Raw genomic sequence first — 22,819 nt, 5'->3', positions numbered from 1 at the left:
ACTGTAATATTGTCAGTTTAAAACTTTCAGTATTTCATGTCGGCTAACTGTTATAGTAATAGTTATAGTTTGATACATTTTGTTGAAAAAAGAGATGATAATATGCATTAAAAATGTAATTTATTAAAGTCCTCCTGTGGTGAAAATCTGACATCACAAGCCACATTGTAACCAATCATGTCAATGTGCTGGCGAGCTTTAGCATATCATTAAGATATCTCACATCAGCTGCATAAATGAAACAACTGTTCAGAAACGTCCTGTCGCATTCTACATGTTGTCACTTGAGTCTCTCCATCATTGTCTGACTTCAGTTTGAACATAAAAGGCTAAACAGTTTCTGACATTTTCAGTGAGTCTTCGTGAGGTAATCGGCGCTGCTAACACTTTCTTAACACGAGCTCTTGAAACCCCGCCCTCTTTTTGAGAGCAGTAGCTCATTTGAATTTAAAGGGACACACAAAACATCTGTGGGGTATTTTGAGTTAAAATGTTAACATATACACTTTGGGGACATCAGAGACTTATTTTACATCTTGTAAAAGTGGCATTACATCACCCCTTTAAATTTAAATGAAATGTTTATTTTCAAAATGTGTGCAACAGAGGATAAAAACAATACTCCAGGACGATAAAAATCATAATTTATATTTTATTAAAACAACTAAATCCAATCACATAAATTATTCTGTAAATAAACTAATTTTATATACACATCAGCACAATATACAATATGCACAGTTGAACAGTGTAGCTTTTTTTAGACTTTTGTTCTCTTGTCCACTTTAGCAACATGTCCGCTCAACCAGGTGGTCTCTGGATCTACACAGAACTCTTTCCCTGAAATCATCTGAAACCTGAGGGGAAAATGACAAAAACAAGATTTAGATCAATGTGTTTCTTTAATGGAGTGTCTCATTTAGATTGACATTGCAATATTAAAATAAAATAATAATGTCTATGATGACACTCACACAACGGCTCGTCTGGGACAGTTGCTGCTGGTCCAGTAGTAAGACTTCACCTGTTTCACGGGAATCTTCACATCAGTGAACTCCATACAGCAGTCTGACACATCAGCTGCAAGTGGAGCTGAAATATGGAAACAAATAGGCATATAAATATATAACATGCTCATGCAAAGAAATTTTTCAATCACCTTTGTTACTAACTTATTACCAAGTTGCTATATCTATATTTTTACATCGCCTAATGCAACAAATGAAACTAAACCTGACATTAATCATCTGAAAACAATTTATTTTATGTTAATTAAATTCAAAGAGTCCTCACCGGTTGAAGTCATCTGTAGAGAGCAGAAGATCACCAGGACCAGCAGGAACATCAGGCTTCTCATTCTTCAAGATGTTTCTTCACAATGACAGAAAAAATCTGTAGAGCTTGAAGATCTCAGATCTGATGTGTCCAGAATAACGTCTGAGCTCCTTCTTATATACAGAGTTAGAGAGGAATTCCTCATAAAGACATTCATGTAAATCCATTTCTGAGTATCAATATTGTAGTATACGAGTTGTTTTTAGTTCTTCCTTTTCCTCATCCTTTTTCTGCTTTGTCGCTCATGTATGAAAGTGGAAGGTACTTTTCTTTCAGATTCACTGAAACGTGCTTCAGAAAATCAACACACGGCTTCTTCTTTTCAGTTCTGCCGTGCTCAGCATTAAAGTGGTCATGACATGAGAAAATAAACTTGCCTTGATCTTTTGACATATTGAGGTATTTGTACCATTAAAACATCCTGTAAGTTTTATAGTTTAAACCATCCTCCTCATTATAAACAAAGCATTTATTTAATCAAGCTCCTTATATTTGCATATGCATTCCTCCAGAGCAAGACACTGATGACTAGTTATACATCATCACACAATAAGCCCCGCCCACTGGTGTTCAGTCAGAAAGCGGCTGACATTCATCTACACTGGATGTGAGCATTGCGTCAAATGCAAATAGAACCCATTATAATCACTGATGCTGTCTACACTGGATACAGTTTACAGATGCCCGTTTAGTTTTTGACATACTCCACATGTGAGTCTGTCGGCAACAGGACAAATGTAAGAGTGAAAGAACATTTGCTTTAAAGCGTCCAGTTTAAACCGCTAGTTTGTGTCTCTGTACAGACTTCAAAAGGATCCCAGCATTATAAACAAGTGAATGGTTTATTTTAATGGCACGTTTAAGATTTATATGTTTGTTCAGAGCATTGTGTTCTGTAAAGAAGGAACAGTGTAATGGAGAGTTCACAAAGAAAACTTTTTTTGAGAGATGAAGCAGCCAACTATTTGATCTGACAGCAGCTGCATCAAAAGATTTCATAATGCTTTGTCTGTAAATTAAGATTTTTTCCACAAATATATATGTTTTGTGCAAAAAAAACTTTAATAATATTGTAAATGAACCTCAGATCATATTAAAGATCATATTAAAACAATAAAACAATCCATGTCATCATTACCCCTTTCACTGTACTAAATCTGAAGATTTTATGATCAAATTTGAATTTTGCTATCACTAAATATTAGGTGTTAAACCTTGAGCCCTTTCTTACAAAGTAAACCCAAAGACCCTGATTTACTGGTTCAGGAGTGTTTGATTAAAGCTGCTAAATCCACTATTGTTAAACTTACAGTTAGTTTAGTTAACTTTAATAGAGAAGCAACAGTTAAACTGCTTCACAGAAATAAAATATGCCTGCGTAATGACAAAAAAAGGGAAGTTTTTTTTTTTGTATTCACAGTAAGAAAAAAAGGTGTGATTTACTTGAGAGTTAAAAGTCACTTTAAAATGTTATATTTATTCAGGCAATACACATTTTTCTTTTCCAAATAAAAGAAGAAAGGAGGAGAGTCTCTGGAAATTTCTGAAGATCCATCCAGAGATCCACGGGATGCTTCCTCTATGGTACGCAATATGGTATCAATGAGGAAAAAAATATTTGTGTTGTTTTTCCTGTTTAAAATTGGACACAATATTAATAAACATTTTCATAAATTTTTTAATTCATTCACAAGTTTGTTGCCTCGAGGCATTGAAACCTTTGGCATATTCATGTAGAAAAAAGACATTTATTTATTGAAAACATGAATTTCTTTAAAGGAACACTACACTTTTTTTGAAAATAGGCTCATTTTCCAACTCCCGTAGAGTTAAACAGTTGAGTTCCCTTTCGATACTTCACTCGTACTGCGTATGGGGGAAAAGTCTCCCTTTTTCCCCGCTACTGAAGCCTTTTCAATAACGCAGTGTAATTGCATCGTCATTGGTTCACTCATAGACAAGTTGTTGAACCAATGACGGCGCGGCATAGCTGCGCGGCCTATGGCGACAGAGCCCACGTCGGCCCAGCGCCCGCAGTCCTCACCACCATAGATGGCTCAGAAGAGAAGGGCTACGAGCATCTGCCGCCCCTGGATGAAGCAGTGGCCGCTCACCTCTGTCCTCCCGCGGCTGTGGGATGGAAGACTAAAAGAGCCCTCCCGTCCAAACCCTGCAGGACCACCTCTGCCCTAGCAGGAAGAGCCTACGCCTCTGCGGGGCAAGCCGCTTCAGCGCTTCAGCCATCTTCCAGGTGTTCCAGGCCAAACTTCTCCGCTCCCTGGACGAGTCTGGCATCGATGCACCTGCCTTCAGAGACCTCCGCAGCGCCACTGATTTAGCCCTGCGGGCCACGAAGGCCACGGCCCAGGCCATTGGCAGATGAATGGCCAGTTTGGTAGTGCTGGAACATCACCTCTGGCTCAACCTGACGGAAATCAAAGACCAGGATAAGACGGCCTTCCTGGATGCCCCCGTGTCCCCGTCAGGGCTCTTTGGACCAGCGGTGGAGGGATTCACGGAGCGTTTCACGGCTGCACAGAAGTCTTCTCAGGCGATGAGACACTTTCTGCCGAAACGCTCAAGCTCTGCGTCTGCTTCCAGCCGCCCCAGGCCTGCGCCGGCTCAGCAGACGAAGCCTGCCCCCTCTGCTTCTCAAGCAGCGCCGCCCAAAGAGCACCGCCAGCACCCACGCCCTCCCAAGTGCTCGTCCTTCCCCAGACGCCAGGGACCCCGGCCCAGGATTGCGCTGGACCCGGCGACTCCGAAGTCGTCCTGATCTGCGAAGGAAGAGGATTGGGGCACGTCTTGCCGCGGCCGGACCACCCCAAAAGCTCTCTCGTGCAAACTCCCCTCCGCCTCGTTTATCTCTGGGCGTGGGAGAAACACAACCTGCTGTAACAGGGCCAACAGCTGTTGTGCCCTTTCCAACCGCCATTTTCACGGCGACCCATTTTTTAAACACTCCACAAAAGAGCAAATTTCCTCTTCCACCCATCTCGGTGCTCGGCCCCCTCTTAAGCGGGCTGTCATCCGATGTTATTCCCCCTCTTGCCACCCGGGCCGAGGCTTGGAAAGCCATCCCCGGGGTGTCAAGCTGGATTCTACAAGTTATAAGCCAGGGCTACTCGCTCCAGTTTAGGTTAGGTTAGGTTAGGTTACTTTATTAATACCCGCAGGTAAATTTGTTTTGCAGCATGATGAGTACAAAGGCATCGATATCACAAAGACAAAAAAATAAATAAAAAATAAATAAAAAAAAAATAAAAAAAAATAAAAAAAAATAAACAGTTACATGATACATGTGCAAGGGCTCCACCACACAAGATTTGTAATATATACATAAAACCTGTACCTTCATATACAAATGCACATCCCTGCATATATGTATATATATACCTATACCTATACCTATATAAACATACATACCTAAATAAAAAACCTATTTATTATTTAACACTGATAAAACAGCAGGAATAAAGCTGCTTTTATACCGCTTTGTTCTACATCTTGGGACTAAAAACCTCCTTCCAGAAGGAAGAAGCTGAAACTCACTGTGCAAAGGGTGGGAGTCATCATTTAAAATAGAGGCAGCCATCCTCTGTAACTGTCTAGTATACAGGGATGCTGGATACAACTGTGACTCACCAACCAACCGACTAGACCATTTAACGATCTGGTTTAAAGAATTTCTTGCTTTTAAGGATGTATGACCAAACCATGCCACCAAGGAAAAGGACAAAACTGACTCAATAAAAGCATGATAAAACATGGTCATTATCGTTCGATCAATATGAAAGTGTGCTAATTTCCTTAGACAATATAAACGCTGGTGGCCCTTTTTACACACAGCTACACAGTTAGCTTCAAAGTTCAAATTTGCATCAATAATAGTCCCAAGATATTTATAAGATTGCACAGTCTCAATAGTCTGACCTCTAATTAAAGTAACTTCTTTCATGTGACTGTTCCTCCTAAAATCGATGAGCATATCTTTAGTTTTTGATATATTAAGCTGGAGATAAGATTCCTCACACCAGTGTACAAAATCATCAATAACTGGGCCATGGCTGATCTCGTTCTCCTGAAGCAAACTAACAATAACAGAATCATCTGCATATTTTATGATGGTTCTATTGTCATAACTACTCTGACACATATTTGTATACAGAATAAATAACAACGGTGACAACACACACCCTTGAGGAGACCCTGTAGATGAGTTTTTCCGGTCAGACAAAAAACCATTGACTCTCACTCTTTGTGTCCTATTGGTTAAGAAGTCAAGAATCCAACCCACCAGATTATTGCTCAAGTCAAACTGTTCTAAGAGCCTTCTGGTTAAAATGTGGGGTTGGATTGTATTAAAAGCCGAAGAAAAGTCTACGAATAAAAGTCTGGCATGTGTTCCATTTCCATCCAAATGTCTAAACAGCAAATTAAGCAGTGTTACTGTAGCATCCTCCACCCCTCTATGAGGCCTATACGCAAACTGTAAGGGATCCAGTGCATGTTCAGTTTGCCTCAAGATCTCGGACCTAACCAATTTCTCAAAAATCTTCATTAAAACTGAGGTCAAAGCGACCGGCCTGAAATCATTAATCATTTTAGGACCACTACATTTTGGAACGGGGACAACCACAGCATCTTTCCAGAGGTTAGGAACATGTTGTGTCTGTAAAGACTTATTATATAACCCATGAAATACAGGACTTAAGGCTTTTGAACATGATTTAAGTAACCGGCCACAGATATTATCAGGACCAGGGCTTTTGTTAACATGTACAGAATTAAAAGCCTTTACAACATCCTGAAGATCAATATTGAAATGCTGATCATCCCTAAGCATTAAACTCAATTCCTGAATCTCTTTGCTAAAATCAAAATGATCAAAACGACAATAAAAACTATTAAGAGCATTTGCAAATTCAATATCTGAGTTAAAACCATCTATCATAACATGAGTGCTACTATTGGAATTGTGAAGGCCTGCTATACTTTTCATACTCGCCCAAGCTGATCTCGAATTATTTGCAGCCATCTTGTTCTCCAATTCTACTTTATAATTTTGTTTAGCTTTTAAAATTTCAGTCTTCAACTCTCTTGTAACCATATACAAATCAGAGGCTGTACCCTGTTTAAAAACAAGCTTTTTCTTTTGTAAACAAGACTTAACAGATTTAGTAACCCATGGTTTGTTGTTAGGATATACTTTAACACGTTTACAGGGAATAATCATATCCCTACAGAAGGCAACATATGAACATGTTACATCAACCAATGAATCCAAATCATCACCACAAGACTGTGTAAAAATGTCCCAATCAGTACAGCTGTAACATTCCTGCAAGCAGGACACAGATTCGTCTGACCATACTCTTATGTCTTTGATCTTTGTTTTCTCTCTCTTTAAAATAGTCTTATATATGGGCAGTAGATAAACACAGTTATGATCAGCAGAACCCAAAGGGGGAAGCGGGAGAGATTTATAAGCGTCTTTAACTGACCCATAACAGAGATCTAATGTCTTACCCTGTCTGGTTGGACAGGTGACATATTGATGGAATGTTTTGAGTGTCTGTTTGAGAGAAACATGATTAAAGTCACCCAGAATAAAATTAGGTGCATCCGGGGAGATCGACTGCAGCCTCTGCACTACATCAAAAATGATGTTTGAGGCAGAAACGGAGTCTGCCTTTGGATGAATGTACACCGTCGTTATAAACATTTGGGGAAACTCGCGTGGTAAATAAAAAGGACGCAACGATACCGATATAAGTTCCACATCTGGCGTGCATATGCGCTCTCTGACAGTCACAGAGGAACAGTATCGTTTATTGACATATATACACACCCCGCCTCCTTGAGTTTTCCCCGTTACCTCTGGCTGTCGATCCAAACGAAAAGGAACTCCAAACCCATCAATTGACATGTCGGTGTCCCGATCACACTCAGTGAGCCACGTTTCAGTAAATGCCATGATGCAGCAGTTCCTGAAATCTTTCTGGTAACGAACATTTCCCTGAAGTTCGTCCACCTTGTTTCTCAGGGACCGGACATTTCCCATAATAACCGAGGGCAGAGGAACCCGGGTAAGCCGCTGCTTCCTCAGGCGTAATCTAACGCCACCTCGTTTGCCCCTCTTCCTCTTCTTTTCCACACTCCTCGGACCATGAGAGTCTCATGAATAAAAGTTGGTAACTCTAGCTTAAAGTCTGTTTCCCGAGCTAAACTAACAAGGTTTAGCTGCATTAATGTATCTCTGGAATACTGTGTCCTCCCATGGCATACAGTCCCACAGATATTGCCGGCAGCCAAAAAATAAAACAGCCACAGCGCGACAAAATAAGAAAGGTCCATTTTAACTATACTAAATCCAGGAGCACTTGTTCATGTTATCAGAAAAAATAAAACATTAAAAACACATAAAACGCACATAAAACTTCAAACACGAGGACGCCAAAACTCTCATCTACTGCCGGTCGCTGCGTGCGCATGCGCCCATGTAGCAGTTGCTCGGTTTGCTCAGTTTGCCAGAAGACCTCCGCGTTTTGGGGGGGTTATTCAGACTTTGGTACAAGCGGACGGCGCGCATGTCCTCCGAACCAAGGTTTTAACTCTGTTGAGAAAAGGGGCTATAGAAATAGTTCCCTTCCCAGAGAGCGAGTCGGGCTTCTACAGCCACTACTTCTTGGTGCCAAAGAAAGACGGCGGTCTCAGGCCCATTCTGGACCTCAGGTTATTGAATCTTTCCCTCATGAAGTGAAAGTTCAAAGTACTGACGCTGAAGCAGATCCTCGCGCAGATTTGCCACGAGGACTGGTTCTGCTCGCTGGATCTGAAGGATGCTTACTTTCACATCCAGATAGGCCCCATCACAGGCGATTCTTGAGATTCGCGTTCGAGGGTGTGGCTTACCAATATACGGTCCTCCCCTTCGGGCTCTCCCTGGCTCCTCGCACCTTTACGAAGTGCATGAACGCGGCTCTTTCCCCTCTGAGACAGATGGGAATACGCGTTTTGAACTACCTCGACGACTGGCTCATCCTGGCCAGCTCGCGTACAGAACTGGAACACCACAGATCCGTGCTCCTCAGCCACTTACAGTGCCTAGGTCTCAGGGTCAACCCAGCCAAGAGCTCACTGCTCCCCACTCAACGTATTTCGTTCCGGGGTGCAGTCTTCGACTCTGTCCGTATGACGGCAGTAGTCTCGCCAGAACGCACTCTGGCCATTCAGCAGCTCGCGGCTTCCGTCAGGAACAAAGCCTACCTCCCTCTGAAGCTGTTCCAGAGGTTGCTAGGGCTCATGGCTTCCGCCTCCCCAGTCCTTCAGCTTGGCCTGCTTCGCATGCGGCCTCTGCAGTACTGGTTGAAAGTTCGGGTCCCTCCACACGCTTGGCGTCACGGACGCCTGCGCCTCAAGGTCAATCAGGCCTGTCTAGCAGCCCTGAAACCCTGGATGAACCCTACTTGGTTCACTCTTGGAGTACCCCTACAGGCGGTGTCACAAAGAATGGTACTTTCGACAGACGCGTCCAACTTGGGTTGGGGCGCACTGTGCGAGGGCAGTCCGGTCTTCGGCTCGTGGACTCACAAGGAAAGCCACCTTCACATCAACTGCCTCGAGATGCTGGCAGTGACACGAGCCCTCCATGCTTTCCAGGCTTATTTGACGGATCGCCACGTCCTAGTCCAGTCGGACAGTATGACAGTGGTCTCCTACATAAACCGGCAAGGGGGTCTTTCGTCCAGGCGCTTATGCGCTCTGGCGAAGCGCCTTCTGGAATGGGCATCCCCAAGGGTTCAGTCGCTCAAAGCGACTCGTATACCCGGGAAGAACAATCTGGGAGCAGATATGCTGTCTCGGAACAACGTCCCCTCAGACGGGTGGATGCTCCACCCCCAGACGATTCTCACTTTATGGGAGTTCTTCAGGAAAGCAGAGGTGGACCTCTTCGCCTCAGAAGACAACTCTCATTGCCCAACTTATTATTCGAAGGAGGACGATGCATTGGCCCACACTTGGCCTAATACCCTTCTTTATGCCTTTCCCCCGATCGTCCTGATCCCTCAGGTCATCGGGCGAATCAGGGAAGACAAGCACAGAGTTCTGTTAGTGGCCCCACCCTGGAGGAGCCAGATTTGGACCTCGGAGCTGTTCAGGCTTTCCACGGCAGCTCCATGGCCGATCCCCCTGAGACGAGACCTTCTCTCTCAGGTGAACAGAACAATCTGGCACCCGCAGCCGGAGCTTTGGGCTCTACATCTGTGGATCTTCGATGGGAGCCGTCTGACCTCCCGAGGAATGTGCTAGATACCATTTCCCAGGCGAGAGCCACGAGACGCCTCTACGCCCAGAAGTGGTCGGTCTTTGTTAGCTGGTGTTCCACACGCAACATAGACCCGGAGGAGTGCGATGTATCTTCTATACTAACCTTCCTCCAGGAGCGTTTGGAATTGGGGCGGGCCCCCTCCACGCTCAAGGTTTACATAGCAGCAGTTGCAGCGTTTCACTCGCCCATCGCTGGACAATCAGTAGGGCGGAACGATCTGGTTATAAAGTTTTTGAGGGGCTCCAGGCGATTGCATCCTCCTCGACCCCTCACCGTTCCCCCCTGAGGACCTTTTCCTTGGTCCTCAGAGCTCTTAAAGGTCCTCCTTTTGAGCCATTGCGTCTAGCGGGCCTCAGGCCCTTAACGCTCAAAACCGCCCTGCTACTGGCGTTGGCGTCGGTTAAGCGTGTTGGCGATTTACAGGCACTCTCCGTGAGCCCTGCATGCCTTGAATTCGGGCCAAATGACTCTATGGTCATTCTGAAACCGAGGGTTGGCTACGTCCCCAAGGTGCTCTCAACGCCGTTCAGAGTACAAGTTATTTCACTCTCTGCGCTTCCCCGTTCATCGGATGAGCTAGAGCTGGAATCATTATGCCCCGTCAGGGCTTTACGCGTCTACGTCGAGCGATCACAGCCTTTCCGGCAGTCTGATCAGCTATTTGTCTGATTTTGGTGGCTGCCCACCAAAGGGTCTCCGATCTCAAAACAGCGTCTTTCACGATGGATTGTCGACGCTATAGCTCTCTCTTACTCCTCTATGGGCGCAACTTGCCCCATCGGAGTTAGAGCCCATTCCACTTAGAGGCATGGCTTCGTCGTGGGCCTGGTCCAGTGGAGTCTCAATCAAAGACATCTGTGAGGCGGCCGTCCACTTTTGTCAGGTTCTACCAGTTGGACGTTCCGACCTTACAAGCTCGGGTCCTTTCAGTGTAAATTCGCGGCCCTTAAAGGCAGGGTAGGCAAAAAAATGTATAAAAAACTTTTTTTTCAAAATTTGTTTAAACTTTATTTATATATCAATACATAATTAAATGTAAGTACTCTGAAAAAGAAAGTATAAAAATCGAGTGTCTGTAGACCTCTCACGACTGTTTTAAAGACAGCTCATTATTTCCATTCACTCCACCCCCTCCCTTCTGGACTCCTTCCAAAGCCACGCCCCCAAAACGCATGAACGTGCGACTCCGACCACTGAGCTGGAAGACGCATTATTTACCTGAGACGAGCGGAGAGGAAGGAGCACAGTGCATGTAGTGACATCATGTCAGAATCACATGTAATAAAAATAACTTTATAATTATGAAGATAAACAAACAAGATGTATTTTAGTACTCACTATCAAGCTAGCATATTGATATTGGTAAAGTTTAAAATATATATTTTTTGATTCGCTAACGAGCTAGTTATCTATAAGGCAAAGCTAAAAACAGGTTTGCGTTTTTCCATTACCATCATTTACACTGTGATGAAGATGAATTTCGTGTAAGATTCATATACGTTGTTCTACAGATCAACAGAGTAACATACACTCAAATATCAACTCACAACTGCATTGCAGACACAAAATAATAACACACACATACAACAAAGTGTGTACGACACACAGATACAAGATAAAGACATCAGTAAACATAGGTAGAGAATATAAAAACAAAACAAAGGCGAAAAAAACGTGCAGGTAAACTTACAGGTGAACATGGTAAAAGAGTTAGACAGAGGGTAAAATTATGCACAATTCAACACTATAGCTATCATTATTTATCGTCTCTACTACGGCTCGCTAAGTAATGTTATGTTAGCTATATTACGCAGCTACGTGTGCTAATGACACATGCTTCATGAAAAAATAAACAAAAAAATATGTATGATCAAAATACAAAAAGAAAGATTTACCTGTCCAGCAGAAATAAAGCCATCAAGGAGTCACTTTTCAGCCCCTTGAGTTCCCTCAGTTCTCGAGATCGCTGGAAAGCCACGCCGATATTAACTCGCGTTTTATTTCTTTGTTTATCCAAAGACTTTTTGTTCATTGCCTTTTCTTGTACACTCTTAGCCCGGATTTTATATTTACTTAAAAATATAATTACAATATACTTAAAATATTTAAGTTTGGTTGCATTACTTATGAAATATTAGTATATTCTACTAATTTGTGGGTGTATTTGAATGTGTTAATAAATGTAAGTTAAATGCACTTAAATTATGAAGTTTTTCTCCTGACCACAACTCCTACACACTGGTTTGCGGCAGGTAATGACGCGATTTTGTCGTGGTGTGTGTGAATTCAAGGAGCTGTTGATGAGCAGTTGGTACATTTGTTTTGGCTGTTCTACAGACATTTTTTCCAAACATTTACCTTTTTATAGTTTTTCACAAAAGGAGAAAATCACAATTTTGATCTGAATCACCGAACTCATTTAGAGCCCAATCTCTGAGTTAGATTTACATTATTGATTACAGCAGCACTGTGATTCACAGTGGAAGATCAACTTTTACAATACAATTAAAAAAAAAAAAAAAAAAGTTGTCCTTATCACAAAAAAAAAAAATTAGGCACACACAGACATCAAGAATCAGCGTATGAATCTCAACAACGGTGACAAGCAACATATTCTGATAAATAGATCAACTCTGAACATTAGAAAACAAGCTACTAAAAAGTCACAGAAAAACAGCAAAATTTAATAGTGAGAATAAAGAAATTACTAAGACAATTCAGCTCATAATTTATTCATGAGCAATGCATGATGGGAGGCATGGATGAATTTTGATTGGTGGCAAGTTAACTTGCTTAGTACATTGAACTTAAATATACTAGGTGTAATAACTACAAAGTAATTAATATTACAAAACATTTTAAGTTATGAACTCAAATTATTAAGTTAACTTTACTTAATTTTTTTAGGGCAACCAGTTTCCTCAAATTTTTTAAGTAAATTCAACTTATCCGGGCTAACAGTGTACTGTTACTGTCTTCCTTTTTTGCCTGGTTTGCCTTCACTAACTGCATAGGCCGGTACTGTGATTTAGCTTGCTGTTTCTCTGCCATTGTTTTGGTATTCCTAGGATCCATGCCTCTTGGATTCCCCAAATCAAACGTGCGCGCGCAAGTGGGCAGGTCATGTGTGGCAAAAGGGTGGTTGCCATGGTTGCGAGAGAGTGACAGCCGCCTAAGCCAATCCTATGTTTCGTCCCGGATGGAAATAATGAGCTGTGTTTAATACAGATTAAAAGGTCTAGAGTCACTCGATTTTTATACTCTTTTTATCAGAGTTCTTACATTTTAATTATGCATGTATATATATAGAAAGTTTAAACAAATTTGGAATAAAATTTCTTACCTACCCTGCCTTTAAATGTTCCGCTTTTTGCACAACCTAGGAGTTCTCTCCTTTTGTAGTGTAACAGGGTAACGGCAGCTTCGGCCTTCACTTGTCCTTGGTCCCCCTTACGGCGTCCAGTCATGTTCTGTCGTTCCCAGAACATTTTAATAAAACAACACCTCATTAAGAAGTTTTGAATGAAAAAAATAAAGTCAGAGTGGTTTGTAATAAGTGAAGATGCTGAGATCTAGAGAGATCTGTTAGTGTTTAATGTTCTGTTTCTGTTATCTGAGTTTTGTGAGGTTATCATTGTGCTGAAGAGTAGAGCCTGTGCTTCAGTCAGTGATGATCCAGAAACACTGATGTTCTGCTGCATGTTGATTCATTTAAAGTCACTTTTGAAGTGTTGTCAGCTAATGATTTACTGCAAGTGATTTGCATTTTAAAGAAAAGGTTTCATGATAACAATCCAGGAAATACCTGCAAAGATTTTTTTTTTTTTTTTTTTTTTTTGTAGGACATTTAAGAAAATATTTGTTAGTCAATTTAGCTCTAATTTTCAATTCAATTTTTTGACAAGGGCAGCAGGGACGTTCTGAGAACATTTCCAAATAAAATATATTTCCCTAAACGTTCAGAGAACATCTTGAATGTTCTGTGAAGGTCCAACAAATAACATCCCCAAACCTTAATAGAACTCCACATTGAGACCGTCTCTGAACGTACTGGGAACGTTACTAGACAACGTCTTTAATTAACACCAGTGGGGACTTTCTGAGAATATTCTGGGAACGTAAAATTTCTAGCGGGGTAGGCCATGATATCCTTTTCTCCAAAAGACATTCTTGTAAATCCCTTTCTGGGTATGAAGGAATTATTTGTTGTTCTTTTCTGCTTTGTCGCTCATGTGATCATGTAATAAATCAGTAGATCTTAATTATCCTATCTGAAAGTATCTGAATACTAATTGTTTCATAACATTAAGGTTGAACCACTGTAGTCACATGTTAAACATGTTTTCAGCACCTTTCTGCAGGACACTGAAAGTGTTAAATAACTTGCTGTCAACTGAGCCATCAGATTTCATAAACAGCATCATAATATGTGTTCTGAAGATGAACGAAGGTCTTATGGATGTGGAACGACATGAGGGTGAATAATTAATGACAGATTTTTCATTTCTGGGTGAACTAACCCTTTCAAAATTCACTTTAAAATGTTATTTTTAAACAGACTAAAACATTAATTTATCTTTTCCAACTATAACAAGAAATGAGGAGAGTCTCTGGAAATTTCTGAAGATCCAGTAATGGCAGTAAAAGACTGCAGAACAGAACCAGTCTATTTACTGTAGATGTTTCATTTTAATTTTCTATTAATTTTAGTATTGTAGGTACTTACACAAGAAGGGAAATTATTAAGTATCTCATTCAGACTGAGTTGTCCAAAAATATACTAAAAACAAATCTGTTTAACAACACATTTTCCTTCTTCAAGAAGGGAAATGTGTTGTTTAAACAGATTCGATTTTAGATAGTAGTCAGTTTTAGACAACTTAGTTTGACTGAGATACTTAATAGAAATAGTTTGTTTCTTAACATCTATTAATATATAGATCCACCAGATACATAGACTTAAATTTAAATAAAAAATGTATTTTCAAAATTGTATGCAACAGAGGATAAAAACAATACTCCATGATGATAAAAATATTTATATTTTATTAAAACAAATGAATCCAATCACATAAATTATTCTGTAAATACAATAGTTTTATATACACATCAGCACAATATAGAATATGAAATGCAGTTCAAATAGAAACAGTGTAGCTTGTTTTAGACTCTTTTTCTCTTGTCCACTATAGCAACATGGCTGTTCACCCAGAGGGTCTCTGGAATCTACACAGATCTCTTTCTCCTTTAAATCATCTGAAACCTGAGAGAAAAAAGGACAAAAAACAAGATTTAGATCAAAGTGTTTCTTTAATAGGAGTGTCTCATTCAGACTGACATTGCAGTATTAAAATAAAATAATAATGTCTAAGATGACACTCACACAACGGCTCGTCTGGGACAGTCGCTGGTGGTCCAGGAGTAAGACTTCACCTGTTTCACAGGAATCTTCACTTTACTGAACTCCATACAGCACTTTGAATTTGCTGACTCAGTTGCAATGGTAGCTGAAATATGAAGACAAAAAGGCCCATCACAAATCTATACCATGCTCATGCAAAAAAAAAATAAGACAAAAGTTCTTAATCAGATCATAAGTTGCTCTCTTTTTTTAAATCACCTACTGCAACAAATGAAACTAAACCTTCCATAAAAAAATCTGAAAACAATTAATTTTATAATTCAAATCAAAGAGTCCTCACCTCTTGAAGTCATCTGTAGAGAGCAGAAGGTCACCAGGACCAGCAGAAACATCAGGCTTCTCATTCTTCAAGATGTTTCTTCACAATGACAGAAAGAATCTGTAGAGCTTGAAGATCTCAGATCTGATGTGTCCAGAATAACCCACTGAGCAAATTACGTCCAGAAGACGTCTTTTTGAGGTCTTGTCTCAGGTTGAAAAGACGCCCACTGAGGGGCCAGAATGAAAGTTTTATGACGTCTTTTTTTGACGTCTTCTGGACATCCGATATAGACAAACACGCAGAATCACCAAAGGAGAAAAATCACAATTTTTAAGCCACCATCGTGGAGATGAGTGTTTGCTTTAGTTGGGCTCTTGACCCTTGCCTTATTACTATTAGAGTATGTTTGGGCAGTTAACTGAGTCATAACAGCCAGACAAGTAAAGAGAAATGATCAGGTGTTGGTTATGTTTTCACATAATCGTTATTTGATCTGAATCACTGAACTCATTTAGAGCCCAATCTCTGAGTTAGATTTACGTTATTGATTACAGCAGCACTGTGATTCTACAGCACAAGATCAGCTTTATCAATATAATATAAAGGATTTCACATGATAAAAAAATTTTTTTTCTTAGGCACACACAGACATCAAGAATCAGCCTGTGAATCTCAATGACGGTGACAAGCAACATATTCTGATCAACAGATCAACTCTGAACATCAGAAAACAAGCTACTAAAAAGTCACATAAACAGAACAAAATAAAATATGAGAATAAAGGAAATTACTAAGACAATTCAGCTCATAATTTATTCGTGCAGCAATGCATGATGGGAGCCATGGATGAATTTTGATTGGTGGCTCCCAGAATGCACTGCAACATGCTTTTTGATGGTCACCACTGTTGAGATTCACGGGCTGATTCTTGATGTCTGTGTGTGCCTAAAATGAATACTTTTATTTTTGTTCAACACACCTTTCTGAAATCATTTGAATATTGTAAAAGCTGATCTTATGCTGTAGAATCACAGTGATGCTGTAATCAATAATGTAAATCTAACTCAAGAGATTGGGCTCTTCATGAGTTCAGTGATTCAGGTCAAATAATGGTTATGTGAGACCATAACCAACACCTGATCATTTCTCTTTACTTGTCTGGCTGTTATGACTCAGTTAACTGCCCAAACAAGCTCTAATATTAATAAGGCAAGGGTCAAGAGCCCAACTAAAGCAAACACTCATCTCCACGATGGTGGCTTAAAAATTGTGATTTTTCTCCTTTGGTGATTCTGCGTGTTTGTCTATATCGGATGTCCAGAAGACGTCAAAAAAAGACGTCATAAAAACTTTCATTCTGGCCCCTCAGTGGACGTCTTTTCAACCTGAGACAAGACCTCAAAAAGACGTCTTCTGGACGTAATTTGCTCAGTGGGAATGTCTGAGCTCCTTCTTATATACAGAGTTAGAGAGGAATTCCTCATAAAAACATTCATGTAAATCCATTTCTGAGTATCAATATTGTAGTATACGAGTTGTTTTTAGTTCTTCCTTTTCCTCGTCCTTTTTCTGCTTTGTCACTCATGTATGAAAGTGGAAGGTACTTTTCTTTTAGATTCACTGAAACGTGCTTCAGAAAATCAACACACCTCTTCTTCTTTTCAGTTCTGCCGTGCTCAGCATTAAACTGGTCATGACATGAGAAATTAAACTTGCCTTGATCTTTTGACATATTGAGGTCTTTGTACCATTAAAACATCCTCCTCATTATAAACAAAGCATTTATTTAATCAAGCTCCAAAAGCAGCTCATTTTGATATTGTGGGATCTGTGATGTCACGTGGGCAAATACATTAGCAGAGCAAGACACTGTTGAATAAGTTATACATCATCACACAATAGGCTCCGCCCACTGGTGTTCAGTCACATGACGGCTGACATTCACCTACTGATGTGAGCATCTCATCAAAAGCAAATAGAAGAATAAAGCTGCAAGCAGCATTTACCGGGGTTCAAGCATTTAAGGCCTTTAAGCACATAAAAAGTTATTATATTTTATTCAGCAAGCATATAAACACTTAAATCATAGATGGAAAAGACCATTTACAGCCAATACAGGCAATTCAGTAAGGAAAAACATGTTTTTTAAAGGTTTTTTGACAGTTATAGCGCCATCTATTGCCTGATCTCCACCATTTTTTTTGTGTGTCATCACTTATATTTTATTATTAAAACAAATGAATCCAATCACATAAATTATTCTGTAAATACAATAGTTTTATATACATCAGCACAAAATACAATATGAAATTCAGAGTTCAAATAGAAACAGTGTAGCTTGTTTTAGACTCCTTTTCTCTTGTCCACTATAGCAACATGGCTGTTCACCCAGAGGGTCTCTGGATCTACACAGATCTCTCTCCCTTTAATCGTCTGAAACCTGAGGGGAAAAGGACAAAAACAAGATTTAGATCAAAGTGTTTCTTTAATAGAGTGTCTCATTCAGACTGACATTGCAGTATTAAAATAAAATAATAATGTCTAAGATGACACTCACACAACGGCTCGTCTGGGACAGTCGCTGGTGGTCCAGTAGTAAGACTTCACCTGTCTCACAGGAATCTTCACTTTAGTGAACTCCATACAGCACTTTACATATGCTGCATCAAATGCACTGGTAGCTGAAATATGAAGACAAAAAGGCCCATCACAAATCTATACCATTCCAATGCAAAAAATAAGATTTTTCAGTTTAATAAGTTGCTATATTTTTAAATCACCTGAAACAAATGAAACTAAACCTTCCATGAAAAAATCTGAAAACAGTTTATTTTATGTTAATTAAAATCAAAGAGTCCTCACCGCTTGAAGTCATCTGCAGAGAGCAGAAGATCACCAGGACCAGCAGGAACATCAGGCTTCTCATTCTTCAAGATGTTTCTTCACAATGACAGAAAGAATCGAGCTTGAAGATCTCAGATCTGATACTGCAGGTCCTGTTCAGGAGTCCGAGCAAACAGATGAGAATTTACCTTGATAGAAGAGGAGAAGATGAAGAGGACACATCTGATCTGTCTGCTTATTTACACCATTCAGTTGGTGTCTGTTACTTCTCAAAAGCACAAATAAAATATTTAACAATCTTAATTGATCTCAGTGTCATCTTTTCCAAACAGTTCAATTTAGAATCATTAATATAAAAAATAATCACATTATATCGCTTGTATAGGCTACCTCTATGTTATAAACAATTCACAAATTTTCCCATATTTACAACAGATTTACATTCTATGCAAGAAAGTGGGCAAATAGAGTAATGTGTCTTTGCAAAGGCTAAATGGTCACAACAAAAAAGTGTCACACTTATTGAAAATGAAATGGAAATAATATAAAATGTGAGAAAACAATGCTCATATAAAATATTAGACTACACAACTTGTATTTTATCATTAAATTAATGAAATCTGTTGGATAGGCCTATTTTTCTTTTTTCCCCCACATAGGGCACGGATAAATCATTTATAATAAATACTACAATATTCCATGAAAAAAAAAAAAAGATTTGTCAATTCTGATTTCATGTTGACTTTAATAATGCAGGCTATACATTTTGATTAGGAAAACAAGTGACGCTCGCTGCAGAGCCAAATGGGTGGAGCTTGACACGACAAACTCCACCCCCAATCCTAACCACTCCCACAACCTCGGGGGTGATAACTTGGAGGGGGTCAGAATTCTGCACAACAATCTGACTGAAAACATCCACCGATTTGGAAACAAAAGCACTTTGAACACTAAAGTTTGGCAGATCATGGTCACAAAGTTTCCTTTTTAAGAATCATTTAACCTTTACATAACTTTAGCATGAACAAATATGTCATCAGGAATTACAATAATACATCAATACTATTCAATGTATGGATCGCTGGATCATCCCAAGAATAAAAACCCGAACATTATAGCCTACCTCAAGAAAATGTAACAGATTCTTGGATTATCTCACCAACGCCACGATTTATATCCACAATCCATATGCAACAGCAGGGACGTGCACAGGAATTTTGAGGGGCAGTTGCTCTGACCTAAAAAAAAGGGCAACACCCCCCCCCAAAAAAATCACGGGCTATATGAAGGACTGAGAATACCATGAGATGCGGAAGAAATAGTCCTACCCACAATAGCGATTAAGAATCCCTTTAAATATATCATCGGATGATGTCTTGGGGTGTGGTAACCGTAGTATAAGCGGAATAATTGACTCCGCTTCGAGTCGTGACCGAATCACCACCTCAGGTGTGCATTATTTTTCTAATAATTCAACAGCCCGTCGTCAATTATTCCTTACTTGAATCACAGCTTAAATAGTGTTTTGACATCGACAACCCAAGTGCATTTTACCTCAAACTTGCGTAGTTAACTTTCTAAAGTAGCAATCGCTTCTCGGGTCGACATTAACACACTGACAAAATTATATTCAGAATTAAAAATATTTTTATACCACTTTTTAATGTGTGATTGTGTAAAGGTTTTCACGAGATACCAACCTTTCGCGAACTTGCTTCCAACACTCGTTCTCATGGAGGCGCGGTGTGCACGGAGGGGAGGGGCTGTGCGCGCGCGAGTATGTGAGAGAGACGCGTGAGTGAGAGCAAGCGGCAACCTCCCTCTGTTTCTCGTGAAGCCAATACGGAAGTGAATTAAACTGCAATTCATCGACTGGCCGCTAGGGACAGGCTGCAGAAGTGAGCAGAATCTCATTGACCATCATGTTAAATTAGCCAAGTTTACAGCAGAAAAAAAACATGTTTCCAGTCTGGTTCATAGTGGTTTTGGTCTATACTGTTAATTTTGCCTTTCATGACAACTCTGAGGGGGGTGAATTTTTTTATAGCTCATCTGTTTCAATTATATTAAGCCTTAAAGTTCTGCATAATTAAGGGCGTGGTCACTTGAGTGACAGGTATGCCGCTGCTGTCTGTGAGCCGTCATGTTACCTCAGCAGCGCATTTCAGCCGCTGAATTTGGCATCTCAGTCGTATTTGTGCTTTTTTCTGTATTATTTTATACAATATATGGCTTGCTGCATACTCGAGACAGATGTCAGTCTGTGTACATGTGCTCGCATGCGGAACACACGTTGTTGGATCGTCGTGGCATTGGCTAAAAGTTTTGTTCCTGAGATTTACTACAATGACAATACCAGGAGGATATACAACTCCGACAGCACTGCTTGGATATAACTAAAACTGCTGCACTATTTTGAAAAATTATACTTTGGATACGTGCTCATTAGTTTGAGAGAACATTTGAGAGATATACATCTGGTACATATATATATATATTTTACCCAAGTGCCACGGATTGGATTCATCTCGCAATCTCTATTTCATTATAAAGGTATGAAATCCCATTTGATTTGTGTTATTTGCACACCCCACACAAATTAATTAGCCTACTGGTGTTGGAGCATCTATAACGTTATCGTAAAAAAATCACCGTAGATTGACAGTAATCCTTTAGTACTTTCTAATGATATTGCTATCTTTATTAATATTTTAGATAGATATCTAGGGCGGGCGTGGTTTGAGCAACAAGTCGCATGGGCTCCAACTTCGTCCCGCCTCTTTGCCCATTTTCAGTTATCCGTGAGTGACGTGCGGTCACGTGCAGCTAAGATGGCCGCGGCCTCATTTACGCGTCAAAACCATAGACAGTAAAAGAAATGGACACAGCGACCCCATTGGAACTCAATTGAGACAAGTGAAGCCCATTTTTAGCGATTTTTAGCACTTCCGTTTCTGACGCGCAGACTCAAACTAAGCTTGATGACGTCCGCAACCTGTCTGACAGATGTAAATCTTCTAGTAGCTGTGCGTGAAAACTGCCATCGTTAATCTTGCAGAGACGGCGAGCTTGAGCGGGAGTTCTTTGGCGTGAGTAAGCAGGAGTAAGTATTCTGATTAATTATTTTGTATAGTATTTTAAAATGTAACGCCAGTACGCCATCTCTCTTGACATCTCCCCGATTGCCTGCGAGCTTCTCCTCCTGTCTGTACGGTAATTTCTCTACTGTGCGACAGAGAGTCGAGTGGTTATGACGCAATCGTTAGCCTATTTTACAAAAACTGTATCTACGGGGCCATAATGTAACATAGAAGGTAATGGAGCCCTTTATACATTGTCGTGTATCTTTAGAAATAAATAATGGACAAATGGAGTCTTTAAACGCCTCAGATGTAAAGTTATTCACTGTCAAAGTGACGCCAAAATGAATGGGAGTCAATGGGGATGCTAACGCAAGTGAAGTTCTGCTACAAGATGGCGGCACCCGGCCGACTTCAACTTCCGGTCGACTTCCTTGGGCACTGGTCAAAACTGCTATTCAGAACTCTATGGGTGACGTCACGGACACTACGTCCATATTTTTTTTACAGTCTATGAGTGAGAGACGCAGGGAAATGAAATGCAGCTGAACGTTTGCTCTATGAAAGACATTGACAAAGACGAAAACTAAGGACATTTAATCTATAATTTTATTTTATTTTAGTTAGTTTTGCCAAACACACATTACAGTTTTGGTTAGTTATCGTTTTTTTTTTTTTTAATGCCTCGTTTTTATTTTTATTTCAGTTAACGACGATGTTTTTTCCCACCTAGTTTTCGTTTTTTTCGTTCGTTTTCGTTAAAGATTATAACCTTACTCACCTTTCCGACAACGTTAAGTCGTCTCACCCGACAACCGCGACAATCTCCTTCTAGTGCCGCTCATGCAGGCTCAGCTCAGGTGCCGGTCGCGTGCAGCGCTGCAGCCACTAAACAGAGTTTGCCCTTCCCCTACTGACTTTCACTTTCGGACGGGTGCCCGAATATGGAAGTGAATGAGGCTTTGCGATTTTTTTTTTTTTTTTAATCTAGGCCTACCTGAAATTCTGCATCCATTGTACGATATTTTTATTTATTTTTTCCCACCTCGGAAGGGCAACGTGAGTCGAGAAGGGCATATGGGCAGTTGCCCGGGCAACCTGAGCAACCCCCCTGTGCACGTCCCTGTGCAACAGTCAAAGTATTATTCTATTCCAAACGGTTTCTTTTTAAATACCCGTATTTCACCTTTAAGAAGAGGGAAAATGAAGAAGCAGGAATCGCGTCCTCTCTGTCACCGCTCCTCTGATGGTATGCGGAAGCTGGCGCAGTTTGTCTGCGATCTCCCAGTATTCATCCGCTATATGAACATGCCAAAATAAACTATATTGAATTGTCCATACAAAAGTCTCTACACAGTCAGCATTTCACAACTCCACACTGTATTGAGAAAATAACCCCCGTTAATTCTGTTAACTGAGCCATGAACAATTCACACAGTTGTGTAGCCTATATCTGATGTGTTCTGAATAACGAGCACTTTATTAGGCCTACATATGAGATAAAGGCCTAAACATTTCTTTAAAAGACATTCTTGTAAATCCTT

General features: G+C 40.3%; 2 protein-coding genes and 1 pseudogene across 4 annotated transcripts; all 3 read right to left on the bottom strand.

Moving 5' to 3' along the window:
- Positions 1-638: 638 nt before the first annotated feature.
- LOC125247868 (monocyte chemotactic protein 1B-like) lies at positions 639-1,649 on the bottom strand. Its single transcript, XM_048159397.1, has 3 exons — positions 1,294-1,649; positions 975-1,092; positions 639-857 (listed from the first exon to the last, which is right to left on the bottom strand). The coding sequence occupies exons 1-3, from the start codon at positions 1,355-1,357 to the stop codon at positions 761-763; spliced, it is 279 nt and encodes a 92-aa protein (XP_048015354.1). The 5' UTR covers positions 1,358-1,649; the 3' UTR covers positions 639-760.
- Positions 1,650-14,697: 13,048 nt separating this feature from the next.
- Positions 14,698-22,532, bottom strand: LOC125247869 (annotated as a pseudogene).
- On the bottom strand, positions 17,113-22,572 carry LOC125247867 (monocyte chemotactic protein 1B-like). 3 transcript variants are annotated; one of them, XM_048159396.1, is made up of 4 exons: positions 22,462-22,572; positions 18,214-18,383; positions 17,909-18,032; positions 17,113-17,791 (listed from the first exon to the last, which is right to left on the bottom strand). In XM_048159396.1, exons 2-4 carry the CDS (start codon positions 18,275-18,277, stop codon positions 17,695-17,697), a joined length of 285 nt encoding a protein of 94 aa, XP_048015353.1. In that variant the 5' UTR covers positions 18,278-18,383; positions 22,462-22,572; the 3' UTR covers positions 17,113-17,694. The 3 variants fall into 3 exon arrangements, with proteins under 3 accessions (XP_048015353.1, XP_048015350.1, XP_048015352.1); XM_048159393.1 differs by lacking the exon at positions 22,462-22,572 and adding an exon at positions 19,319-19,623; XM_048159395.1 differs by lacking the exon at positions 22,462-22,572 and adding an exon at positions 19,896-19,957 and having other exon boundaries at positions 17,114-17,791.
- Between the last annotated feature and the right edge of the window lie 247 nt (positions 22,573-22,819).

The sequence above is a fragment of the Megalobrama amblycephala genome, linkage group LG15 (assembly GCF_018812025.1).
Source record: "Megalobrama amblycephala isolate DHTTF-2021 linkage group LG15, ASM1881202v1, whole genome shotgun sequence".
Lineage (NCBI taxonomy): Eukaryota > Metazoa > Chordata > Actinopteri > Cypriniformes > Xenocyprididae > Megalobrama > Megalobrama amblycephala.
This window is presented reverse-complemented; position numbering and strand designations above follow the sequence as displayed.